General features: G+C 33.4%; 1 protein-coding gene across 2 annotated transcripts in view; it reads left to right on the forward strand.

The window, feature by feature from the left end:
* ZPBP (zona pellucida binding protein) overlaps positions 1-26180 on the forward strand; it is a 93387-nt gene that overhangs the window by 32161 nt on the left and 35046 nt on the right. For both annotated transcript variants that reach the window (XR_009504901.1, XM_059932917.1), the window contains exons 6-7: positions 11615-11691; positions 23889-24066. Coding sequence is in view for 1 of the 2 variants with exons in the window: in XM_059932917.1 (XP_059788900.1) it covers positions 11615-11691; positions 23889-24066 (255 nt within the window). In the remaining variant the exon portion in view is untranslated. The remainder of the gene's footprint in view (positions 1-11614; positions 11692-23888; positions 24067-26180) is intronic.

Here is a 26180-nt window from a genome sequence, read left to right on the forward strand (position 1 = left end):
GATGTTGAGCATTTTTTCATGTGCTTATTGACCATTCGTATATTTTTTTTGGAGAAAAGTCCATTCAAGTCCTTTGCCCAATTTTGATTTTTTTCCCTAGCTTTATTGATACATAATTGACATATAACAATACGTTAGTTCAAAGTGAACAACATAAGGATTTGATGTATCTATGTATTGCAAAATGTTTACCATAATAAGGTTAAACACATAGATCTTCTCACATAGTTACGATTTATTTATTTCTGCAGTAAGAACTTCTAAAATCTACTCTTCTAGCAACTTTCAAATATATACAATACAGTATTATTAACTATATTCACCAAGCTCTGCATTACATACCTGAATTTATTTGTACCCTTTGTCTTCCTTCATTCATTTCCCTCACCCCCGATCCATGCCCCTGGCAATCACCAATCTGTTCTCTTTTTTTGAGTTCAGTTTTTGTAGATTCCACATATAAGTAAGGCCATACAGTATTTGTCTTTCTCTGACTTGTTTCACTTAGCAAAATGCCCTCAAGTTTTATCTGTGTTGTTACACATGGCAGAATCTCCTTCATTTTTATGGCTGAATAATATTCCTGTGTGTGTGTGTGTGTGTGTGTGTGTACCATATTTTCTTTATCCGTTCATCTGTTGATGGATACTTAGGTTGTTTCTATGTCTTAGCTATGGTGAATGATGCTGCATTGAACACGTGGGTACAGATATCTCTAAGAGAGAGTGATTTCATTTCCTTCAGATGTATGTCCAGAAGTGGAATTGCTGGATCATATGGTAGTTCTATTTTTTTTTTTTTTTTTTTTTTTACCTTTTGAGGAACCTCCCTACTATTTTCCATAGTAGCTATACCAATGCATATTCCCACTAAAGTTGCACAAGGATTACCTTTTTTCCATATCCTTGCTAACACTCATCTCTTGTCTTTTGGATAATCATCATTCTAACAGATGTGGGTGATATCTCGTGGTTTTGATTTTCATTTCTGTGATGAATTGTGATGTTGAGCACCTTTTCATTTACCTGTTGGCCATTTGAATACTTTCTAAGAAAAAATTGTCTATTCAGGTCCTTTTCAATTTTTAATTGGGTTATTTGTTTTTTGTTTTTGAATTGTATGAGTTCCTTATATATTTAGGATATTATTGTCTTATCAAATTTATGTGGTTATCAAATATTTTATACCATTCTCTAGGTTGTCTTTTCAGTTTTTTGATTGTTTCTTTTGCTGTGAAGAAGCTTTTTTAGTTGTATGTAGTCCCATTTGTTTATTTTTGTTTTCATTGCTTGTGCTTTGGTGTCATATTCATAAAGTCATTGCCAGCACCATCTTTTCCCTGTGTTTTCTCCTAGGAGTTTTATGGTTTAGGTTTTACATTTAAGTCTTTAATCCATTTTGAGTTATTTTTTGTGAGTGGTATGAGATAGGAGTCTAGTTTCATTCTTTTGCATGTGAATGTCCAGTTTTCCCAGTACCATTTACTGGGGAGACTGTCTATTCTCAACTGAGTATTCTTGGCTTTCTTGTCAAATATTAGTTGACCTTACATGCATAGGTTTATTTCCTGGGTTTTCAGTTCTATTCCATAGGACTATGTGTTTGTTTTTATGCCAGTACCATATTGTTTTGACTACTATACCTTTGTAATATAATTTGAAATTAGAAGTGTGATACTTCCAGCTTCGTTCTTTCTTAGAACTGCATTGGTTATTCAGGGTCTTTTGTGATTCCATACAAATTTTAGGATTTTTTTTTCTATTTCTGTAAAAAATACATTGGAATCTTAGTAAAGATTACATTGAATCTGTAGGTTACTTTGGGTTGTATGGATATTTTAACAATATTAATTTCATTCAATTCATGAACACGAGACATCTCCATTTATTTGTGTCTTCTTCAGTTTCTTTCATCACTGTCTTGTAATTTTCAGTGTACAGACCTTTTACCTCCTTGTTTAAATTTACTCCTATGTATTTTTTTGTTTTTGATAGTATTGTAAATAGGATTGTTTCTTTATTTCTTTTCAGATAATTTGTTATTATACAGAAATTATACCAATTTTTGCATGTTGTTTTGTATCCTGAAACTTAACTAAATTCATTTATTAAGTCTAACAGCTTTTTGCTGAAGTCTTTAGGATTTCCTCTATGTCAAATTACATCATATGCAGACAGAGATAGTTTCACTTCTCCTTGTTTGATTCAGGTGTCTTTTATTTCTTTGCCTTGCTGGACTACTCTGGCTAGGACTTCCAGTACTGTTATATAGGGGTGGTGAGAGTGGGCATCTTTTCCTTGTTCCTGATCTTAGAGGAAAATCTTTCAACCTTTTGTATTGAGTATGAAGTTAGCTGTGGACTTGTCATACATGGCCATTATTATATTAAGGTAGATTCATTCTGTACCTAATTTGTTGAGAGTTTTATTTTGAAAGGAAGTTGAATTTTGTCAGATACATTTTTGCATACATTGAGATGACCATGTGGTTTTTATTTTTCATTCTATTAATGTGATGAATCACATTTGTTGATCTGCATATGTTGAACCATCCTTGCATCTCAGAGATGAATCCCACTTGCTCATGTTGTTTGATGCTTTTAATGTGCTGTTCATTTTGGCTTGCCAGTATTTTGTTGAGGATTTTTCCATCTATATTCATCAGGAATATTGGCCTATAGTTTTCTTTTCGATTAGTGTCCTTATCTGGCTTTGGTATCAGGCCTTGTAAAATGGTTTGAGCATGTTACCTCCTCTTCAGTTTTTTGGAAGTTTGAGAAAGATTGACGTTAGTTCTTTAAATATTTGGTAGAATTCATCAGTGAAGCCATCTGCTTCTGGGCTTTTTTGTGGGGCTGGGGGGAGATTTTTGGTTAATGATTCTATCTCCTTACTCACTATTGATCTGTTCAAATTTTCTACTTCTTTATGATTCCGGTCTTGGTAGGTTGCATGTTTCTAGGAATTTATCAGTTTCTTCTCAGTTGTCCAATTTTTGGTGTATAGTTATTCATAGTAGTCTCTTTGGCTCCTTTGTATTTCTGGGTATCAGAGTAATGTCTCTTCTTTAATTTATAATTTCATTTATTTGGGTCCTCTTTTTTTCTTATTATAGCTAAAGGTTGTCAGTTTTATCTTTTCAAAAAACCAAGTTTTGGTTTTGTTAACCATTTCTGCTTTTTCCTATTTCATTTATTTCTGCTCTAATCTATTATTTCCTTTCTTCTGCTAATGTTGGGATTAGTGTGATTTTCTTTTTCTTATTCCTTGAGGTATAATATTATGTTTTTTATTTGAGATCTCTTTGCTTGATGTGTACTCATTTTGCTATTTTCTAAGAATTTTGAAGTTTACCACCTACATTTAGGTCTCAGATTCATTTTGAGTTAATTTTTGTATATGCTGTGAAATATGGATCGAACCTCATACGTTTGAATGTGGATGTACGATTATGCCAACACCGATTTTGAAGAGACTGTTCTTTTCTCATTGAATTGTCATGGTACTCTTGTTGAAACTTACTTAGCCACAGATATGTGAATTTATTTCCGGGCTGTTAATTCTATTTCATTGCTCTGTATGCCTGTTCTTTTGCTAGTCCACAACGTTTTGATCATAAGGTTTTGATAGTAGCTTTGTTTGTAGTAATATTTGAAATTGGGAAGTGGGAGTCCTTAAATTTTGTTCTCCCCTTTTCAACATTGTTTTGGCTATTTGAAGTCAGTTGCAATCCCATATGTTTTTTTGCACCTGCTTTTCCATTCCTGTTGAACAAGGCCATTAAGGTGTGCATTGAATCCATAGATGTCTCTAATGTTACCTCCTGAACAATATTGTCTTCCAACCCATGAACACAGGATAGCTCTCCCTTTATTTAGGACTTTGTCTTAGTCTGTTGGGCTGCTGTAACTAATACCATAGACTGGGTAGCTTATAAACAATGGAAATTTATTTCTCACATTTCTGAGGTTACAGTGCCACCATGTTTGGTGAGGGCCCTCTTAAGGGTTACAGACTTTTCATTATATGTCCTCACATAGCAGAAGGAGCTAGGGGTTTCTCTGGAGCCTCTTTTGTAAGAGCACCAATCTCATTCATAAAGGCTCTATTCTCATGACCTAAGCACTTCCTGAAGACCCCATCTCCTAATACCATCACATTGGGCATTAGCATTTCAACATAAGAACTGGGGGGGGACATAAAATATTTAGACCACAGCAGACTTCTTTATCTATTAGCAGTGCTTTATACTTTTCAGTGTATAAGTCTTAAACCTCTTGATAAAGTAATTACTACGTATGTTATTGTTTTTGATGCTATTGTAAGTGCAATAATTTTCTTTTTCACATTGTTCATCGCTAGTGTGTAGAAATACATTGTTTTTTTTGTGTATCTTACATCTTGGTTTAATTAATTAAGAGTTTTTTTATGGTACTTGGAATTTTTAGTATTTTCTACATGGAAGATTATGTCACCTAAGGATAACAATAGTTTTACTTATTTCTTTCCAATTTGGATAACTTTTATCTCTTCTCTGTCTATTTTGTGCCAAATTACTCTTGCTAGAATGTCAATATATTGTTTAGTAGAAATGGCAAAAGTGGACATGCTTGAATTGTTCTTGATCCTAGGGGAAAAGTTTAAGTGTTTCACTATTGAATTTGATATTGGCTGTGTGGGTTTTTCATAAAAGCTGTTTATCAGGGTGAAGCAGTTACTTTCAATTCCTAGTTTATTGAGTGTGGTTTTTTTTAATCATGAAAGGGTGTTAGCTTTTGTCAAATATTTCTTTTGTATCAAATGAGATGATTATGTATTTTTTTTCCCTTCTATGAATGTTGTGCATTGTAATTTTTGATTTCCACATGGTGAACCACACTTGCACTCCTGCAATATATCCCACTTGGTCAGGGTATATATATATTTTTTAGTATGCTGCTGGAATAATTTTGTACTTCTATTATTGAGAGTATTTGCATTCAAATTGATATTAGCCCAGAGTTTTCTTTTCTTGTTATTGTCTGCCCTTGGTATCAGGGTACTACTGGCTTCATGAAATGAGTTTTAAGAAGTGTCCCTTCCTCTTCTATTCTTTTGAAAGTGATGGAGAAAGATTTCTTTTAATAGTTAATGTTTGGTAGAGTTCACCACTGAAGCCATTGGGTCCAGGGTTTTCTTTATTGGAAGATCATTGATTGCTGATTTGATATGTTTGTTACATGCCTGTTCATATTTTGTGTTTCTTCTTGGGTCAGTTTAGATAATTTATATTTTCATCTATTTCACGTAGGTTATCTAATTTTTAACATACTATTGTACATAATATTCTCATAATCCTTTTTATTTATGAAAGATATATAGTAATGTCCTCTACTTTAATTTCTCTTTTTTTCTTTGTCTAGATGTTTGTCTTTTGTCTAAAGTTAATATTGCTTTTCCAGCTTTCTTTTGATTCATGTTAGCATGGTATATTTTTCTCCATCCCTTTACTTTTAGTCTATCAGTGTCTTTATGTTTAAAGTGGGTCTCTTGTAGATGAGATATAATTAGATCTTTAAAAAATTCATTCTGACAGTCTGTCTTTTTTTTTTTAATAAAGTCCTTCAATCATTTATTTATTTATTTATTTATTTATGACTGTGTTGGGTCTTCGCTTCTGTGCGAGGGCTTTCTCTAGTTGTGGCAAGCGGTGGCCACTCTTCATCGTGGTGTGCGGGCCTTACACTATCACGGCCTCTCCCGTTGCGGAGAACAGGCTCCAGACGCGCAGGCTTGGTAATTGTGGCTCATGGGCCCAGTTGCTCTGTGGCATGTGGGATCTTCCCAGACCAGGGCTCGAACCCGTGTCCCCTGCATTAGCAGGCAGATTCTCAACCACTGCGCCACCAGGGAAGCCCAGTCTCTGTCTTTTAATTGGTGAATTTAAACCATTGACTTTAAAAATGATTATTGGTGGAGTTGGATTAACATTTACCATATTTGTTACTGTTCTGTATTTGTTGCCCCTTTTCTTTGTTTCTTTTTCCTCTTCCACTTTTTTGCCTTCTCTGGTTTTAATCAAGCATTTATATGATTCCATTTGTTTCTCTTAGCATATCAATTATAATTTGTTTTTTACTTTGTTTGCCCTATAGTTTGCAGTACACCTTTATGACTAATCCAAGTCTACTTTCAAATAATGCTGTACCATTTCATGGGTAGTACAAGTACTTCATAATAGAATTCCCAAATTTGTCCTCTCTTCCCTTATAAAAATGCAGTAATTTATTTTACTCATCCATAAGCTTTTGAACAAGCTGTTGTCAGATCAGTTAAGAATAAGAAAAATAGATTTACTATTACCTTCTTTTATTCCTTCTCTAGTGCCCTTCCTTTATTTAGATCCAAGTTGTGGACACGTATTGTTTTCCTTCTTTATGAAGAACTTCTTTTAATGTTTCTTATAAGTCTGGGTTTCTGGTGACAAATTCTCTCAGTTTTTGTTTTTCTGAGAAAGTCTTTGTTTTTATTTCAGTTTTGAAGAATAATTTCACGGAATTCAGTATTTTAGTTTGGTGACATTTTTTTTTCTTTCAATACTGTGTTTAAAATCATTCACACTATTCTCTTGCTTGCATGGCTTCTGAGGAGAAGTCTGATTTAATTCTTTTATTTTTAATTTTTTTTCATTTTCTTATTGTGGTAAAATACACATAACATAAAATTAATCTTAACCATTTCAAGTATACAGTTACGTTGTATTAAATACATTCATGTCTAACTGTTACCATCATTCACCTCCAAAACACTTTCATTGTGGGAAGCTGATATTCTGTTTCTACTAAACAATAAGTTGCTCTTTTTCCTGCAGCTCCTAGCATCTACCCTTCTACTTTCTATCTCTGTGATTTTAACTAAATATCTCATATAAGGGGAATCATACAGTAGTTTTCTGTTTGTTTCTGGCTTATTTCACTTAGCAAAATGTCCTCAAGGTTCATCCATGTTGTAACATATGGCAGGATTTTCTTCCTTTTTAAGAACTAATAATATTTCATTCTGTGTATATACAACATTTTGCTGCTCCGTGAATGCATTGATGGCCACTTGTGTTGTTTTCAGTTCACTATTGTGAATAATGCTGCTTATAGGTGTACACATGTCTCTTTGAGACCCTGCATTCAGTTCTTTTGGGTATATACTCAAAGGTGGATTTGCTAGATCATAATAGTAATTCTGTTTTGATTTTTGTTTTTTTTTTTTTGAGGAACTGCTACTGTTTTTCCACAGTGGCTACAACATTTTGCATTCCCACCAACAGTGTACAAGAGTTCCAATTCACCACATTCTCACCAACACTAGTTATTTTCTTTTGTTTTCATAGTAACCATCCTAATGGGTATTTGGTAGTGTCTCATTATAGTTTTGATTTGCATTTCCCTAAAAATTAGTTATGTTGAATATCTTTTCCTGAGCTTATTGGCCATTTGTACATCTCCTTTGGAGAAATTCCTAGTCAATTTCATTACCCATTTTTTTTTTTTTAAATTTATTTATTTATTTATTTATTTATTTGGCTGTGCTGGGTCTTAGTTGCAGCATGCGGGTTCTTAGTTGCAGCATGTGGGATCTAGTTCCCTGACCAGGGATCGAACCCAGGCCCCCTGCACTGGGAGCATGGAGTCTTAACCACTGGACCACCAGGGAAGTCCCTCATTGCCCACTTTTTTTTTTTTTTTTTTTTTGTTCATTGCCCATTTTTTAATCTGGTTGTTTGGTTTTTTTTGGTATTGAGTTTTAGGAGTTCTCTGTATATTCTGTATATTTATCCCTTATCAGATATGTGACTTGCAGATATTTTCTCACATTCTGTAGGTTGCCTTTTAACTCTATTGCTATTGTGTTTTGATGCACACTTTAAAAAATTTTTTTGATGAAGTCCACTTGTCTGTTTTTTTCTTTTGTTTCTTGTACCTTTGGTGACATATCCAAGAAATCACTGCCAAATCCAATGAAGCTTTTGCCATAAGTTTTCCCCTAAGAATTTTGTAGTTTTATTTCTTACATTTAGGTTTTTGATCCATCTTGAGCTAATTTGCATGTATGGTGTTAGGTAAGAATCCAAATTCATCCTTTTGCATGTGGATATCCAGTTTTCCCAGCACCATTTATTGAAAAGGCTGTCATTTCCCTATCGAATAGTGTTGACGCCATTGTCAAAATCATTTGGCCATATATGTGAGGGCTTATTTCTGGGCTGTCTGTTACATTGGTCAATATTTCTGTCTTTATGCCAGTAACACACTGTTTTGGTTACTGCAGCTTTGTAGTAAATTTTGAAATCAAGAATTGTGATTTTTAGCTTTATTCTTTTTTAAGACTTTTGGCTATATAAAGTCCCTTGTGATTCCACATAGATTTTAGCATGGATTTTTCTGTTTTGCAGAAAATGTAGTTGGGATTTTATTGTTGATTGCATTGAGTCTATAGATTGTTTTGTGTAGTATTGACATTTTAACGATGTTACGTTTTCCAGTCTATGAACATTGGATGCATTTCTATTTATTTATGTCTTCTTTAATTTCTTTCAACAATGGTTACGTTAATTGTAAGTTAATTCCTGTGTATTGGTTAAGGTAATGGTTAATTAATTGGTTAATTCCTCAGTATTTTATTCTTTCTGATGCCTTTGTAAATGGAATTGTTCCCATAATTTTCTTTTCAGGCTTTTCGTTGTAGTGTATAGAAACGCAGCTGATTTGTGCTTTGACTTTGTATTGTGCAACTTTGCTGAATTTATTTATTAGTTCTTAACAGTTTTATTTGTGGAATCTTACTGTCTGCGTATGAGATCATAGCATCTCTGAACAGAAGTAATTTTCCTGCTTCTTTTCCAATTTGGACGCCTCTTATTTTGCTTTCCTGCCACAACACACTGGCTACAACTTCCATTAATGAGACGAAATGGCATGGTTGTATGTTGGCCCATCCCTGAATTCTGGCAATAAACCCCACTTGTGCATGGTGTATGATCCTGTTAGTAAGCCCCTGAGTTTGGTTTGTTAGTATTTTGTTGAGTTTTTCATCAGTGTTGATTAGGGATATGGATCTGTAGTGTCTTATGGTGTCTTTGTCTGGCTTTTGTGTCTGGGTAACGCTGGCCTCAGAGGATGAGTTTAGAAGTGTTACCTCCTCTTCACCTTTTTGGAAGTGTTTGAGAGGATTGGTATTAATTCTTCTAACTGTTGTTAGAACTCACCACTGAAGTCATCCAGTCCTGGGTTATGACTGTGTTGTTTAAGATCTCTATTTCCTTACTTACCTTCTATCTGACTCTTCTATCCACTATTGTGAGATATTGAAGTCTCCAAATGTTATTGTAGAAATGTATATTTCTCTTTTGAATGCTGTTAGGTTTTACTTCAAAAATTTTCATGGTCTGATATTAGGTATGTAAATGTTTATATTTACATTACATATTCTTGCTGTGTTAAACCTTTTATTAGTATATATTGTCCTTATTTGTCTCTTATACCCTTTCTTGATTTTAAGTCTATTTTATCTCTTATGAGTATAACAACTCTTGTTCTGTTTTGGTTACTATTTGCATGGAATATCTTTTTCCATCCTTTCATTTGCAATCTATTTTTGTTTTTGTATCTAAGTGAGTCTCCTATAGACAGTACATAGTAGGATTATGTTTTTTTATTCATTCGCAAATCTCTCTCTTTTGACTTGAGAATTTAATACACTTATTTATTTATTTATTTGTTTATTTTTGGCTCTGTTGGGTCTTCATTGCTGCGTGCGGGCTTTCTCTAGTTGTGGCTAACGGGGGCTACTCCTCATTGTGGTGCGTGGGCTTCTCACTGTGGTGGCCTCTCTTGCCGTGGAGCATGGGCTCTAGGCGTGCAGGCTTCAGTAGTTGGAGCACGTGGGCTCAGTAGTTGTGGTGCGTGGGCTCTAGGGAGCACGGGCTTCAATAGTTGTGGCTCATGGGCTCTAGAGCACAGGCTCAGTAGTTGTGGCACACGGGCTTAGTTGCTCCATGGCATGTGGGATCTTCCCGGTCCAGGGCTCGAACCCGTGTCCCCTACATTGGCAGGTAGATTCTTAACCACTGCGCCACCAGGGAAGCCCCCAATCCATTTACTTTTAAAATGATTATTGATAATGCAGAATTTACCTATGTCATTTTGCTATTTTTTTCTTTATGCTTTATAGCAGTTTTGTTCCTCATTTCCTTCATTATAGTCTTTTTTGTGTAGTTGACTTTTTTGTAGTTAAATGTTGAAATCTTTTTCATTTCCTTTTGTGTATATTCTATAGTTATTTTCTTTGTTGTTACCACGGGAATTACATTTCACATTCCTAAGTTTATAACACTCTAATCTGAATTTATACCAACCTAACTTCTACACCGTATGAAAACTCTCCTTTAACAGCTGTATCCCCACCTCTTTCAGTTGTTGATGACATAAACTTGCTACTTTATACATTGTGTGCCCCAAAATATACTAATAATTAGTTTAAATGAATTAGTCTCTTAATTTATATAGAAAACAAAGTGTGGAGTTACAAACCAAAGTTACAGTAATACTAGCCTTTAGACCAATTGTTTTTTCTTAAGTATATTAGAGTCTTAAGTCATGTATAGAAAAATTGCTGTTACAATCCGATCTGACAGTGGCAGCAGCTTCTGTCGTCCGTGTGCTTACCTTTGTTGAGGTCTTTATTTCTCTGCATGCAGCTTCACGTTACCTTCTAGTATCCTTTCACTTCACCTGCAGGACTCCCTGAGCAGTTCTTGCTGGGCAGGTCAGGTGGTCACAAACTCCCTCAGCTCTTGTTTAGTTAGGAAAGTCTTCATTTCTCTCTCACTCTTGAAGGGCAATTTTGCAGGTTATAGGATTCTTTCCTTGCTCTTTCTTTTCTAGTACTTATCACCTTATCACAAAATATGTTTTTGTAATGATGATTGTTTATTGTTTGTATTGTCATTTATTCTCATTTTCTACCTTAGAATATAATTTCCAAAGAGTCAGGGATTTTGTAGATTTTGATCACTTATGTGTCTCAGACTCTTAGAATAACTCTTAGTATGTAATAGACTCTCGATAATTACTTATTGAATAAATAGGTACATGAATGCATGCATATATGACTGTGTTCATCATTTTAGTTACCATGGCCACTACTGTAGTCCAACCTCATTCTCTTTTCAGTATTGTTATAATCATTTATCTCTTTGTAGAGATTAAGAATTGAGTTAGTCAAATGACTAACACTATATTATATGGGTAGAGTTAAGTAGAATATTGAATGAGTAAACACATTTATACATACATATACATATATATGGTATAAAAGGCAAAATAATTCCATTGTTAAAAATTGTATGATGTCAATTGCCACATACTCTTAAGTTTACTGCAATAGGTTTTCCTGATTTATATAAGATAAATTTTTACATTAGGTTTTTGGCTGAAAAGAGTGATTTAACATTTGGAAAATTGCTTAATTTTTTAGTGGAATAGAAATATTAGACACATGGTCTATTTTATATTTCAAAAGCCAATTTAAATATTGTGATATAGTAGTTTAGACCCATGATAAAATATAAAATATTTTCTCAGTTTCATCTCTAGACACTGAAAAAGGACCCAATCCATGTGCAGACCATAGTTGTGAATCTTCCAAAAGACTATCTAAGGTATGTTATGTGAGGTGAGAAAAAAGAGGAAATGGTGAACATGCCCAGGGTGTGAGTAAGCATCTTAGCTATTTATAGAACACACCACCACCCCCCGCAACACACACACTTAGGGAATTCAACAATAAAAATAAAACTTCATCAAATAACATCAAATAATAAATGACAAGAATTTAGTGGAGTTAATATTTTTATGAAATGCTTTGAGATTTAGCATTTTGTAACTGATTGTATTAGGAAATAGGATTTTCCCATTTATATGGCCTTGTTTGCTATTGCAAATTAATTTATAACTAATAATCCAGAAGAATTCTCTCCATGTTACTGTTATTAATCCTAAATAATAAATTTGATCTATACTGTTTATTAACTGTTTTCACATTGCCCTATACTCAGCATCTTGTATCTATGCTTAAGGTGAAAATTATGCTGTAACTTCCAGCAGCAATTTAATTTAGTTTTGTCTTTTACATTATGCTTAACATATTATTCATGCTCAGTAAATTTATGGCAGATTTTCCTACTTCAGATTACTCTTCAATGACCCTGAACACTTTATTAAAAATAATATTTTAAAATATTTGGACTACAATGTAATTTACATTTTATGATTGTGAAAATTTTCTGTTAAAATCATAGGTAATGCATATTTATAGGTCAGTATCCGTTACTTTTGCCCAGTGAAATTGACAGGGGGATGATTTCTTAATTTGTACTCACTAAGCCTCCTGAAATGTAGCTTAAATCATCTATTTATATATAACCAGATATTTCCATTTAAAAAACTTCTGTAGGGGTTACCTCTCATCCCAGGGATATATTTTTTCCTTTACTTTTGAAATAGGAGTTAAATTTCAGGGCATTGAGAACAGAAAGCAATCTTATTTTTCTAATTCTGTTTCTTAATCCATGAGTACTATTTTAATTATTATTTAGTATACCCCACAAATTTTGTTAAAATTTTGTTGAAATTTAAAATTTTCAAATTTTAAAATTTAAAATTTTCAAAATACTTTTTTAAATTTCTCTTGAGATATCTTCTTTGACCCATGTGTTAGCAGTGTGTTGTTTAATATCCATTGATTTCTGTTTAATTACATTATGATCTGAGAGCAGACATTGTATGATTTCTGTTCTTGTTTATTTGTTAAAGTGTGTGCTGTGGTGGAGAATATTGTCTGTCATGGTGAATGTTCCATTTGAGCTTGAGGAGAATGTGTATTCTCCTGATGTTGTATGACTCAGTCTATAGAAGTCAGATATAACAGGTGATTCATGGTGGTGTTGAGTTCAACTATGTCCTTAGAATTCCTTCTTTTTTGTGGCTGTGTAAGATTCCATTATATGTATAGGCCACAGTTTTTTATATATCTTTTCAACCACAGATGGACTTTTAGGTTGCTTCTTTGTCTTGACTACTGTGAATAGTGAACATGGGAGTGTAGATATCTCTTTGAGATCCTGATTTCAGTTACTTTGGATATATACCTAGAAATGGAATTGCTAGATCATATGGTAATTTTATTTTTAATTTTTTGGGGACCTTCCATACTGTTTTCCATAGTGGCTGCATCAATTTACATTTATTCCAATAAAGTATAAGGATTCCCTTTTCTATATATCCTTACCAACACTTTCTGTCTTTTGTTTTTCTGATAATTGTCATTCTGACATGTGTGATGTGATAGTGCATTGCGGTTTTTATTGCATCTCCCTGATGGTTAGTTCTGTTAAGAATCTTCTCATATACCTGCTGATTGTATGTCTTCTTTGGAGAAATGTCTCTTCAGTTCCTTTGCCTATTTTAAAATTCAGATCATTTGATTATTATTATTATTATTATTTTGCTATTGAGTTTTATGTTTTCCTTATATATTTTGGAAATTAACCCTTTATCTGATACAAAGTTTACAAATACACTCCCATTTCATAGGTTGCCTTGTTGTTTTCTTGTTCATTTCCTTTTCTGTTCAGAAACTTTTTAGTTTGATTTAATCCCATTTGTCTGTTTTTGCCTTTGTTGCCTGTGTTTTTTGTATCATATCCAAGTTTTCATTGCTAAGGCCAGTGTCAGATTTTTTTTCTCGATATTTTCTTCCAGATATTTTACAGTTTCATGCCTTACATTTAAATCTTTAATATATTTTGAATTGATTTTTGTATAAGGTAGAAGATAAGCGTCCAATTTCATTCTTCTTCATCTGGAAAAATCGTTTGCCCAACACCATTTATTGAAGAGAATATCCTTTCCCCATTGTGTATTCTTGGCTCTCTTGTGTAAGACCAGTTGACAGTATATGTGTGGGTTTATTTCTGGATACTCCATGCTGTTTCACTGGACAATATATCTGTTTTTATGCCAATACCATATGGTTTTGATCAATATAGCTTTGTAATGTAATTTGAAATCAAGACATGTGATGACTCCAGCTTTGTTCATCTTGCTCAAAATTGCTTTGACTGGGATATTTTGTAGTTGCAGATGAATTTTAGGGTTTTTTTTTTTTTTCTGTTTCTGGAAAAAATGCCATTGGGATTTGGAAGCAAATTGCAATGAATGTCTAAATCCCTCTAGGTATTCTGGACACTTTCACAATAGTCTTCCATCTGAATGTAGGGCATCTTTACATTTATTTATTTAGAAAAAGTTTCTCTCATCAATGTTTTTTAGTTTTTAGTGTACACATCTCATCTTCCTACTTAATTTTACTTCTAAGTATTTTATTCTTCTTGTACTCATGTAAATGGGATTATTTTCTTGATATCCTTTTTAGATAGTTTCTTGCCAGTGTGTAGAAATACAACGATTTTTTTAATGTTGATTTTGTATCATGTAGCTTTACTGAATTTGCTTATTCTAAGAGTTTTTGTGGAGTCTTTAGGGTTTTCTGCATATATGAACATTTCATCTGGAAGCAGATGATTTTACTTCTTCGTTTCAGATTTGGATGATTTTTATTTGTTTTTCTTTTCTAACCACTCTCTTTAGGACTTTCAGTACTATATTGAATAGAAGTAGCAAGACTGGGCATCCTTTCTTTGCCCAGATCTTAGAGAAAAGGTTTTCAGTTTTTCACTTTTGAATGTGCTGCTAGCTGTGGAATTTTTCTATATGGACTTAATTCTTATATTTTGGCAAGTTCCTAACATTCCTACTTTATTGAGAAGTTTCATTATGAATGGATGTGAAATCATGCTTTTCTACATCTATTGTGATAATCATATGATTTTTATTTTTCATTCTGTTAATGATTGATTTGTGTATGTTGAAACATCCTTGCATACCAAAGATGCATCCCACTTGGTTATGGTGTATAATCCTTTTAATATGTTGTTGAATTTGGTTTGCTAGTGTTTAGTTGAGGTTTCTTGTATGTATGTTAATCAGGTATATTATCTTATAAATTTCTTTTCTTTTGGTGTCTTTGTCTGGTTTTGGTATCAGAGTGGTACTGGCCTCACAAAATGAGTTTGGAAGTGTTCCCTATTCTATTTTTTTTGAATGAAGTTTAAGAAATTCTGGTATTAATTCTTCTTTAAATATATGGTAGAATTCATCTATGTTGACATCTGGTCCTGGAGCTTTCCTTGCTAGAAGGTTTTTGATAACTGATTCAGTCTTCTTATTTATTATTGGTCTGTTCATGTTTTCTGTCTTTTTCTTATTTCTGAATTCAGCCTCTATATTTTGTATGTTTATAGGAATTTGCCATATATTCTAACTTATTCAATTTGTTGGCATATAGTTTTTCATAATAGTCCTCTTTTATGATTTATGAAAGAAAATATTTATGAAAGAAAATAATCATCTTTTCTCTTTCTGTGGCATCAGTTGTAATTTCTCTTTCATTTCTGATTTTATTTTTTCTGATTTTATTTAAGTCTTCTCTCTTTTTTTCTTTGTTAGTCTTGCTCATTGTTTGTCTTCTTAGTTTATCTTTAAAAAAAACAGCTCTTAGTTTCATCATTCTTCTATTTTTGTGTTTTCTACTTCATTTATTTCTGCTGTAGTGTTTATTCCTTCTTTACTTCACCTAACTTTGGGTTTAATTTGTCTTTCTTTTTCTAGTTTCTTGAGGTGTAAAGTTAGGTGTTTATTTGGTATTTTTCTGTTTTTCTAACATATGCTTTTATTGCTATAAATTTACCTCATAGTACTGCTTTTTCTGCACCTCATAAATTTTAGTATTTTGTGTCTTTGTTTACATTTGTCTCATGATATTTTGTTGTCTTCTTTGACTCAGTGGTCCCAGGATGTGTTGTTTAAATTCCACATATTTGTGAATCGTTTCATTTTCCTTCTGTTATTGATTTCTAGGTCCACTTCATTGTGGTTGGAGGATATACTTGGTGTGAGCTTAATATTTTTATATTCGTAAAGACATGTTTTGTGACCCATCCTAGAGAATGTTTGTATGCACTTGAGAAGAATCCATTTTCTTCTGCTGTTGCATGGAACATTCTGTGGATCTGTTAAGTTCATTTGGTCTATTGTGTTGTTCAAGTCTGGTAGTTCCTTATTGATTTGCTGTCTGAATATTCTATCCATTATTCAAATTGGAGTATTGAAATCTCCTACTATTATTGTATTGATGTCTATTCTTCATTTCAGCTCTGTCAGTGTTTGCTTTATATATTTATATACTCTGATGTTGGGTGTATATATATGTTATATCTTCCTGTTGAATTGATTCCTTAATCATTATATAATGACGTTTTTTGTTTCTTATTACAGTTTTTTATTATTTCAAAGTGATTTTTTTGGATATATGTACATCCATCCTTGCTCTGTTTGGTTGTCATCTGCATGGGATATTTTTCCATGTTTCACTTTCAGCTTATAAGTGTCCTTAAATCTACAGTTAATCTCTTGTAGACAGCATATAGTTGGATGATCTTGTTTTGTCCATTAAGCCATGTCATGTTTTTTACAGGGGAGTTTAATCTATTCACATTTAAAGTTATTATTGATAGGTAAGGGACTACTATTGTCATTTTGTTAATTATTTTCTGTATGTTTGTAGTTCTTTTGTTCCTTTCTTCCAGTGTTGCTGTCATCCTTTGTTATTTGACTTTTTTGTGTATTGATACACTTTGATTCCTTTCTCTTTTTTAAAGATATTTTCTTTTTGGTTATCATGAAGCTTATGTATAAATCTTATAACAGTGTACTTTAAGCTGATAACTTAGTTCATATGCAAGTCTGTATTGCATATGAATTGCATATGAAAGTCTATACTTATACTCTCCCCTGCACAGTATGTTATTGATGTCACAAGTTACATCTTTTATATTGTACATCTAATTACAGGTTTTTATACTTATATTTTTGATACTTTTGTCTGTAACTTTTATGCTAGTTTAAGATGTGATTTATGTATCACCCTTACAGTATTACATTAGTCTGTATTTGCTGTGAGATTTATACTTTTTAATGTTGCTGTTAAGTGTTCTTTCATTTCATTTCATTTGATGAACTCTCTTTAGCAATTCTTGTAAGGCAGTTCACTCACTTGGGCAGAGCACTGAGATGCTGGGACTTCTAATGGTGTTGAACTCTTTCAGTTTTTGTTTTCCTGGGAAACTCTTCATCTTTCCTTCATTTTCAAAGGACGGTTTGACAGGTATAGTATTCTTGGTTCATAGTTTTGTTTGTTTGTTTCTGCACTTTGAATGCTTCATTATGTACTCTCCTAGCCTGGAAGGTTTGTGCCAAGACATCCACTGACTTCTAATCACTGATAGTATTATTTGTGTGGGGGGGGTACCCTTTATTTGGTGAATTGCTTTTCTCTAGCCACTTTCATAGTTCTGTCTTTGTGAATATTGTCAAATTAACAATGTTTCTTGGTGTAGTTCCCTTTAGTACAACATATTTGGTATTCTTTAAGGTTTATGAATCTGGATTCCCATTCCCTCTGCAGATTTAGAAAGTTCTTTGGTATTATTTCTTTAAATAAGCTTTCTAGTCCTTTCTCTTTCTCTTCTTAAGGGAACTCCATAGTGCATGTATTGATTTAGGTAATGATATCAAATAAGTCTCATAGGATTTCTTCACTCTTTTTTTTCTTTTTGTTTCTCGGACTGGATAATTTCAAATGATCTGTCTTTTAATTCATTGATTCTTTTCTATGCTTGATTGAGTCAACCTTTGAAGCTCTATTGAATTTTTAAGTCCAATCACTGTATTTTTCAAACTAGAATTTCTGTTTGGTTCTTTTTTATGGTTTGTATCTCTTTGTTGTACTTCTTGGGTTTTGTGTGTATGTATGTGTGTGTGTGTGCACACGCATGCACGTGTGCACATTGTTTTCTTGATTTTGTCTGTGTTTTCTTGTAGTTTACTGAGTTTCTTTAAGATTATATTGAATTCTTTTTAGGTGATTCATAGATCTTCATATCTTTGGCCTTAGTAGCTGGTTATTGGAGCTTTTTTTTGTTGTTGTTCTTTTATGGTGTCATGTTTTATTGATTCTTTGTGATCCTGGTATGCTGGAATTGGTGCCTGTGCTTTTAAAGAAAAGTTTCCTCTTCCAATCTTTATGATCTGGCTTCAGGAGAGAATGACCTTTACCAGACTAGAGTTTCTAGGAGTCTCTCTTATCTTTCTTATGGCTACACCTCCTCAAGTCTTGCTTTTTCCTGGGGTGGATGTCTTAGAATTATTTCTTCTCTCAATCCTACAGAGCCATGTCAGGTTATGAGAGTCACATCAGGTGCTAAGAGCAAACCACTCCTTTTTCCTGAGGGCAGTGCCTGAAATGCCAAGGCTTTTTATGCATCTTCCATTTCTCTCCCTCCCTCCTAAAGGGGATGTCTTGGAGTTTCCTCCTTCTCTGTAGTCTGCAGAGTCATGCCAAGTGCCCCAAGAGTCACCTTTCTCTTTTCCCCAGGGCAGTGCCCTTGCTTCTGAGCCATGGGTTGCAAGCTCCATCTCTCTTCCTTTCTCCTGAAGGAACAGTCTCAGGGTTGTGTGCCTTCACCAAATTTTGCAGAGTTTAACTTGCTGCAGGCTTCCATACCGCCTGCTTAGATCTGTGTGCCACCTGTCAGGGCACACATGCCAGGTGCCATGAGTTTCCACCCCTTTTCTTTGTTCTCAGCTTTCTCTAAATGATTCGGCCATGCTAATTTCCTCAGAGTTCTAGGTGCAGTAAGAGAGAAGCAGACCTCCAGAAGGAGTCCACATGGGAAGTGACCCCAAGCTTGGGAAAGCCAAACCTTCACGTTGCATTTTCCTTCCCCTGAGGGAGAAGTTGTGGTCTAGAGGGATCTCTGTGGGTGCTGCGTTTTGGTGACCTGGGAAAGTGGTGATGCAGTCAAAGTGAAACAGTTTCTCCTACCATTTTCAGTGTGTCTGATCTTGGGTTTTGTGGTCCATGGGGGTGCTGGAACATTTCTACTATATTCAGGAGTTCCTAAAAGTATTCTCATCCCTGAATCGTTGTCAAATCAGTGTTTTTGTGCAGCGAAGAATGGAATCTCCTATTCTGCCATGTGACTGACAACATTCCTTTTGGATATAGTTAACAATCCAGCTAACAAATCAAGTTAATAATCCCTGCCTCTTAATTAGAATATTTAGACCAATTACATTTAATTTAATTATCAATGATTTGGATTTAAATCCACAATTTTTCCATTTTTTTCTATTTGTCCTATCTCTTGTAACTCTTTCCTTTTATTCTTTCTTTTGGATGATTGTGCCTTTTAAAGAATGATACTGTTTTATAGTCTTGCTCATTGCTTTATTGTTTTCAAATCATACTGCTGATTTATGTGGATGGGTTTTTATCATTCTATTATATATCATTTAACCTAGTTTTCTATTCTTCTGGTTTTGCTCCTTCCCTATCTTCTTTGGATTGATTAAACTTTTTTTTAACTGACTTTTTTCTTGTTATATTTTTTTTCACTCTTTTTCTGGATTTGTTTCAAATTTTAATGTATTCTTCGTAGCAGAACCAAAACTTACTTAGTTTATATACCTTCCAAAAGAGTACAAAAGCCTTAAAGACCTTTAACTGTTATGACCTGTTTTCATCTTTCAAGGTTTTGTTTTCTAGTACTCTAGTTTTTATTTTTTTATTTTTCACTTATTATTAAGATTGTTTCAGAATGTCAGTGTCTGTTTAGATTTACCCACAGTTTTATCCATTTCTTTGCTTACGATTTCTTCTTGCATCTCAGTCTTTCTGTATCATGTATTTTTCCTTCTTCCTATATTTATTGTTCCACTGAAATCTGAGGATTCATTACTTTGATCAGTTCTGGAAATTTTTTCTGCCAGACATCTTTGAAAATTACCTGTTGCCCCATTTGCTTCTCTTGAACTCCCATTTAGTATGTTTCAGGTTATCTCATTGATTTCTCCACCTCTCTCTTACTTTTTTTTCTTTTTTAAAATATGTTCTTCATTCTCAGTAATTTCTTCAATTATTTATTGCATTTAATTGTTCTGGCTCCAGCAAGGCCTAATCTGATGTTCAGTCTGTCCACTGAGTTTTTAATTTCACTCCATTTTTTACTCCCTTCATTAATTGTAATTTAAGTAGGTAATTTTTCAAATATACTTTCTCTTTTATTGTGATATAAATTTCCTTTCCTGTGTTTTCATACCACTTTTATGTCTTCATGTGTTCTAAGGATACTTCATATCATTTTTTTCTATTTTATGTCACTGGAGCTCCATTATCTGAATTTCTTGATGGTCTAATTTGGCAGTTTGTTGACCCCACTGTTGTTTCTTAGTTCATCCTCTGCTACATAATTCTGGCTGATAAGTCATGTTTGTCAGTCCTTTATCAGTAGATGTAGCCCCTTTGGCTTAGGTTGTGTGTGTTTTTCTGTAAAGTTACTATGTTTGCTTTTGCCTAATGTTCCATGGTTGTTCTCAATCAAAGCCAAATTTTTATGTTAATTTCTGACTTGGGTATCTTGTACCACACAGAAAGTACAACAAAACCCCACACCCACTTTGAAAGCAAACCATCGTGTAGGAATTCACAGAGGAGTTTTGCTTTCCCCCATCCCTCCACTCCATCACCCCCTCCTGCTGCCCCCTCCCTACCCTATTGAGAGGCTTTCTTGTTATTTCCCTTTTGTAATTGAATTTCTTTTCCTGCTCCACTGTTCTACTTAGAGTCTTTCTTGGTTGTTTATTTTGTTTGTTTTTAACAGCTTTAAGCCTTTTTTCCTTAGCTCTTTTGTTTGTTAAATTATAACACTCTGGAATACTCAGATTGGCATGAAATGAAATAGGGACTCAGCTAATATTAGGTTTGTAATTTTCATTTTTAGCACCTTTCTGGCTTTCTTTCTGTCTCTCCCTGTCTTCCTTTTTTCCTTTCTACTTTTTTCTTCCTCTCTTATTGTTGAAATATAAGTACACAATATCTTTGCTGTGTTATGTTCAGTTAGGTGATTTTTAGCAGGGTGATTTTTCAGACTATCTAGTGCACCATATGGTTGGAAATGTGAATTCTTTTTCTGTATTTTTAAATGTCACTTCTCTCCTCTCACTCCTATCTTATCTGCTTGCTTTTTTCAATTAGAAATATACTACTTTAAAAAACTTTAATATGACAGTTTAAATCTCTAATAATTTCAAAACCTAAATTATAATTTATCTTTAATCTTTCTTCTAAAAAATCTGGTTTTCTAATACAGGTTTCATTTCTTGTGGAGCAACTACCATTTCAGTGACAATGCTGAGTGAAGAGTCGATTCTTTTGTCTTTTGCTTCAGGACTGAAGTAGACTACATTGAAAAGTTAAATTTTTCTTTTTTCTAAAGTTCTGGAATTCATTATGCGTCCTGGAGTGGATTCCAACTTTCATAGAATTCAAACTATTATATAACCCTTTACTTTCTTCCTCTTCCGTTTGGCTCTGCTTTGAAACTGAGCTTTATCTCATAGTTCTCTGCCTGCTTTACTGATATGAGTGAGTGTACATCATCCATGTTGGTGTTCCTACCACGAGAGGGACAAGTTTGTGTTTTTGTTTTAAAATTTTTCGACAGTTCTTCATTGGGACGTTGTCCTGTAAGATCCGGACACCCTACCTCTCATTTGCTCACTGAGCACTGAGATCACCAGTCTTTTCTATGCAAATTCACAATTCTTTCCATTTCATCCAAGATACTGTAAGCCTCTCCTTTTTTGTTTTTTTGGGGTTTTTTTTGGCTTTTTAATTCCAGCCCCATTTGATGACTATAGTCATTTTCCAAAGAGATTCCCCAAATATAGGTGTTAACCAAAGGTTTCCAAGGGACTCTATCTTAAAAGTGTTTTGTCCATAACACCTGGTACATAATGAATTCTCCCCTCATGGATACTGGAGCTCCAATTCAACTCTGGTCGTGTATAATGTATGACATTTTTTGCCTATCCTAGGACTCCCATCGCTTGCTGGACTAATGTAGAGCACATATTAAGCCTTTCTAGTCGCCTTTTTCAGTACCTAATGTGGCATGATCAGTTGAGCAGATGATGGTATTTAAAGTAAGCTGTTCAACTTCTCCATGCAGAAGTTTATATAGTTTACAAACTGCTTACTGTTGAAGTGGTAATGATTTCTTGTTCTAGTCTTGTAATCAATAACCAATAATTATAGAACATATTCCTTCCATATATGCTTAATAATTCTATAAAATTTGGGGGTGGGTGGGTGAAGGGAGGAGTAGCTTGGGCCAGGCAATCTGATGTTTATTCAGTTGTATTAATTCTTTGTATCTTAAACCAGGTGATTAATCTATGAAGAATTTCTATAATTATGATTTGTTCTTATGTCATCCAAATTTGTCCAAAAATTTTTACTTTAAAATCTTTAATCTTTACCCAACTCAGAATTCTTCAGTTTCACACTTTGTTTGGAACAAATAATTAACCCCATGTCAACCATCAACATACTCATTATTTTAAAAAAAATTTAGTCAATGATTCAAATAATTTCTTGCCTTCTTTCCATTTTTATCAAATAAGAGATTTATCCTCATTCTCCTTCTTAGAAAGAAAACAGGAAACAGGAATCTGATTTACATGATAATTTTTGTTCTTGTCAGGTTTTGTGAGGTATAGTTTCATTGGTTTTTTTTTCTTCTTTTTTTCTCCTGCATAGGGTGTCAGGAAGCCAAGTGATTATGATCATGTCTCCTGATACTTTTATTTGTAGTCTTGCATTTAAATATAGTTAATTGGATACCAGATTTGTAGCTAATTAATTCATAAGCACTTCCTTAACCAAAATTGTAAATAGCAGCAAATTTGACAGAATTTATTAGAAGTACAAGAAAACCATTTAGACTGTAAAAATATAGTAATTCAGTAATAGAATGAGTTGAATGCAGTATATTGAAAAACACTTTTACAATTATTTATAGAAATTTTCATCGGAGGGGTGTAATTTGTAAGGTATCTGGAGAAGTCAGTAGATTGAGATGCACCATTAGTGGTTATAGATGAGCACGATTTCATTTACCCTTGTCCTGACTACATGAGAGGTGCAGGTGAGCACAGGAGAACTGAGCAGAACTAACTAGCTTGTCAAGGGTGTGAACTCATGACCATACCTCATGCTTTACCAGGTAAGGCTTACCAGCCACTGAAAAGTATAAGCCTCTTGTTACTTTTAGGAGTCAAGCCAGAATAATTACTACAAGTAAAAAGGTAATTAATTATAGATCAGAATTATGCCTTAATTATTTTGTAAATTTGATTTTTGAAACAGAGCTAGAAGTTTTAACATGTGCTGTATTCCATCTTTAAACCTAATTTTTCTTTATTTACAGAGTGGAGCAGATGTCTCAGGATATGCTTCTTAAAGATTCTTAAAGTACATTTCTTTAAGAACGTTTAATTGTTAGAGTACCTTTCTGAAAGTACATTTAATTTCAAAAAGCTGTCTTGTTTTTGCTCTTAAGCCCATCCATATATTATTCAAAACCAAAGGGACCAAAAAGTTTGGTTATATATTGAAATATTTTCATTGTGTTGTATATGGAAGTACATTTAGAAATATTTGAGGTTTATAGGTGATATCTTTTCAGTTTTACAGGTGTTATTTATATTCTATGAATTCAAGAAAAGATAAGGACCTTGAGAATTTGTTTCCCCTGCTTCTAAATACATAAGCATCCTTATTTGTTCTAAAATTACATTTATGTGATAATTTTTTCATACTGTATTTCTATTTCAGGCTAAAAATCTCATAGAGAGATTTTTTAATCAACAAGTGGAAGTTCTGGGCAGACGTGCAGAGCCGTTGCCTGAGATATACTACATTGAAGGTACTCTCCAAATGGTTTGGATTAATCGCTGCTTCCCAGGGTATGGAATGAATATCCTGAAACACCCAAAATGTCCTGAGTGCTGTGGTATGTAATGAACTATGATTTTATGGTTTATACGTATGAAAATTCACTTGTCTTCATTATGCCTAAGTGAATGTCTATCACTTATTTTTACTATCATTTAGGTTTGAAGTAGTGTGTTTGAAAAGACTATGTCAATTTGAAGATTTAAAAGAAAAAGACCAAATTAATTCTGGCCTTGTTTTAATACTAGAGTGAAGAGGGGTTGGGGTGTTAGGCAGCTGTCTGGGAGGAAGCACAAATACTAGTTATGAGACACCTAGGGTTACTTATCTTAACAGCCAAAATATATTTCCTTTAGAATTAATTTTTGAAGAGTTTACATTTGTATAGTCTGGTTTAGGTAAGTTTTTACTTCTTTTAAAAGTAAGTATATGAGCCGCTTTATTACCAGTTGTTCCTTCTGACCGTTGATCCTAGCACTAAAGGATCTGAGCAGCTATCTGGCTTCCGCATCTTTGTGCTCATTATAGGACCGTCTGTAGAGGCTGTTTAGGATGAGGACGTGGGTTCACAGTCTCTGAATTTCCATCTGCAGCTGTGGAGTGAGCCAATTAACTTTCAGTCTTGAAAGACTTTCTAACATAAATATCACTACATTAGTGCCATTGTTTGAGTCTTCTCTGTTCTTCCCTCTTTTCTACTATCTTATGTTAGATTAAAAACCTTTTCATATGGTAGAGCACTAAATATTATTTTTGCTTTGCTTTATTTAACTTGGTTAGATTTTGCTTTACTTTTTCATAATTTTGTTTTTGTTTAAGGATATGAAATTTGACAAAATGTACTGAAAATTTATCTCAGGAAATACAATACAAATTTAACAAATAAAGCACTTACAGATGCCAACCTTGTGACTGTTTTGATAATCTGTGATTACGCATATCACGCTAGAGCACAGAAAATGATGAAGAAAAGCCTGGCAATGCCAAACAGTGAGACCAAAACTTAGTAGTTTAGCTGTCTATTAAATACATTTATATTGTCTGTCAATAAAGCCTTAAGACAAACTAAAAATTTTAAATAGTTGCATCTCATTAATTCTAAGAATTTTGAAATAAACATAGCTCTTTCAGTTGAAATGATAGGTTTCATCATTGGAGTTTTTTTGTGTTTATAAAAGTTCAGATAACACAATTTTCAGGTACTCTAATTTTACCATGTAATTATAACATTCAAGTTATTATATGCAGTACTATTGGATCAAGTTCATTAAGCAACTCTTTTATTCCTGACAACAAACACCATGGGAAGTATATAATAAAACTGTTATATAAATCTCCAAAATATTTTCTGCATCTAAAATACTGCTTTGCTCTCCCAAATATATGTCTTGGCCCACAGAGCTTAGAGATACAGGAGATGCATCCAGGAAACAATTAGAGAACAAGAGACCGCCAAACTACAGGGAAGAGAACAGAAAGGAGATTATATAAAGCAAACTAAGTTAGAGATAGGATGAATCTCTATATAGGATTAATATAATTGAAAAAAAGGTTTTCTGAGTGATTTGAGACTTGAGGTAAAACTTTGAAGATACAGGCTTAGCAAGTACCACCCAAGCAAGGGCATGACTGAGTGTCAGATTTCTGGGGGAATTTTGCTTGACTGGGACTAGAGGATTAGTATCAGAAGAGCTGTGGGGAATGACAGGCTTTGAAAGCAAAGTGGGAGAGTTCAAATTTAATGTGGCGATAAGAGTCATATCTTTGCATAGAGGAGAGAAATAACATTTATTTTTTGAATTTTATGGGATCATTATCATTGCTCAGTATACTTACCAAGTAATGATTTGCTGTATCTCAGTTTGTGTTGTTCTATGGTAAATAAATATTTTAATTTAGAATTACCTTTATGCTATTATCATCTCTGTTCGATTACTTAAGCGAGACTGAGCTCCTTTTTTGCACAGAACTCATTAAATATAATGTGACCTTCAGGTCCCCATCATATACAGTCATTTTTACAGATTTTTTACAGTGATTACTACAGTCTATATTACAGAAGGCTATCACTTTAAAAATTTTAAAGAGCACATACTACCCAAAAAACATTTATATCATTCTCCAAATTGGTAAGCACTATAAAATATAACAGTAGTTACAAGACAAAATTAA

The sequence above is a fragment of the Balaenoptera ricei genome, chromosome 9 (genome assembly GCF_028023285.1).
Source record: "Balaenoptera ricei isolate mBalRic1 chromosome 9, mBalRic1.hap2, whole genome shotgun sequence".
NCBI classification, from domain to species: Eukaryota; Metazoa; Chordata; class Mammalia; order Artiodactyla; family Balaenopteridae; genus Balaenoptera; species Balaenoptera ricei.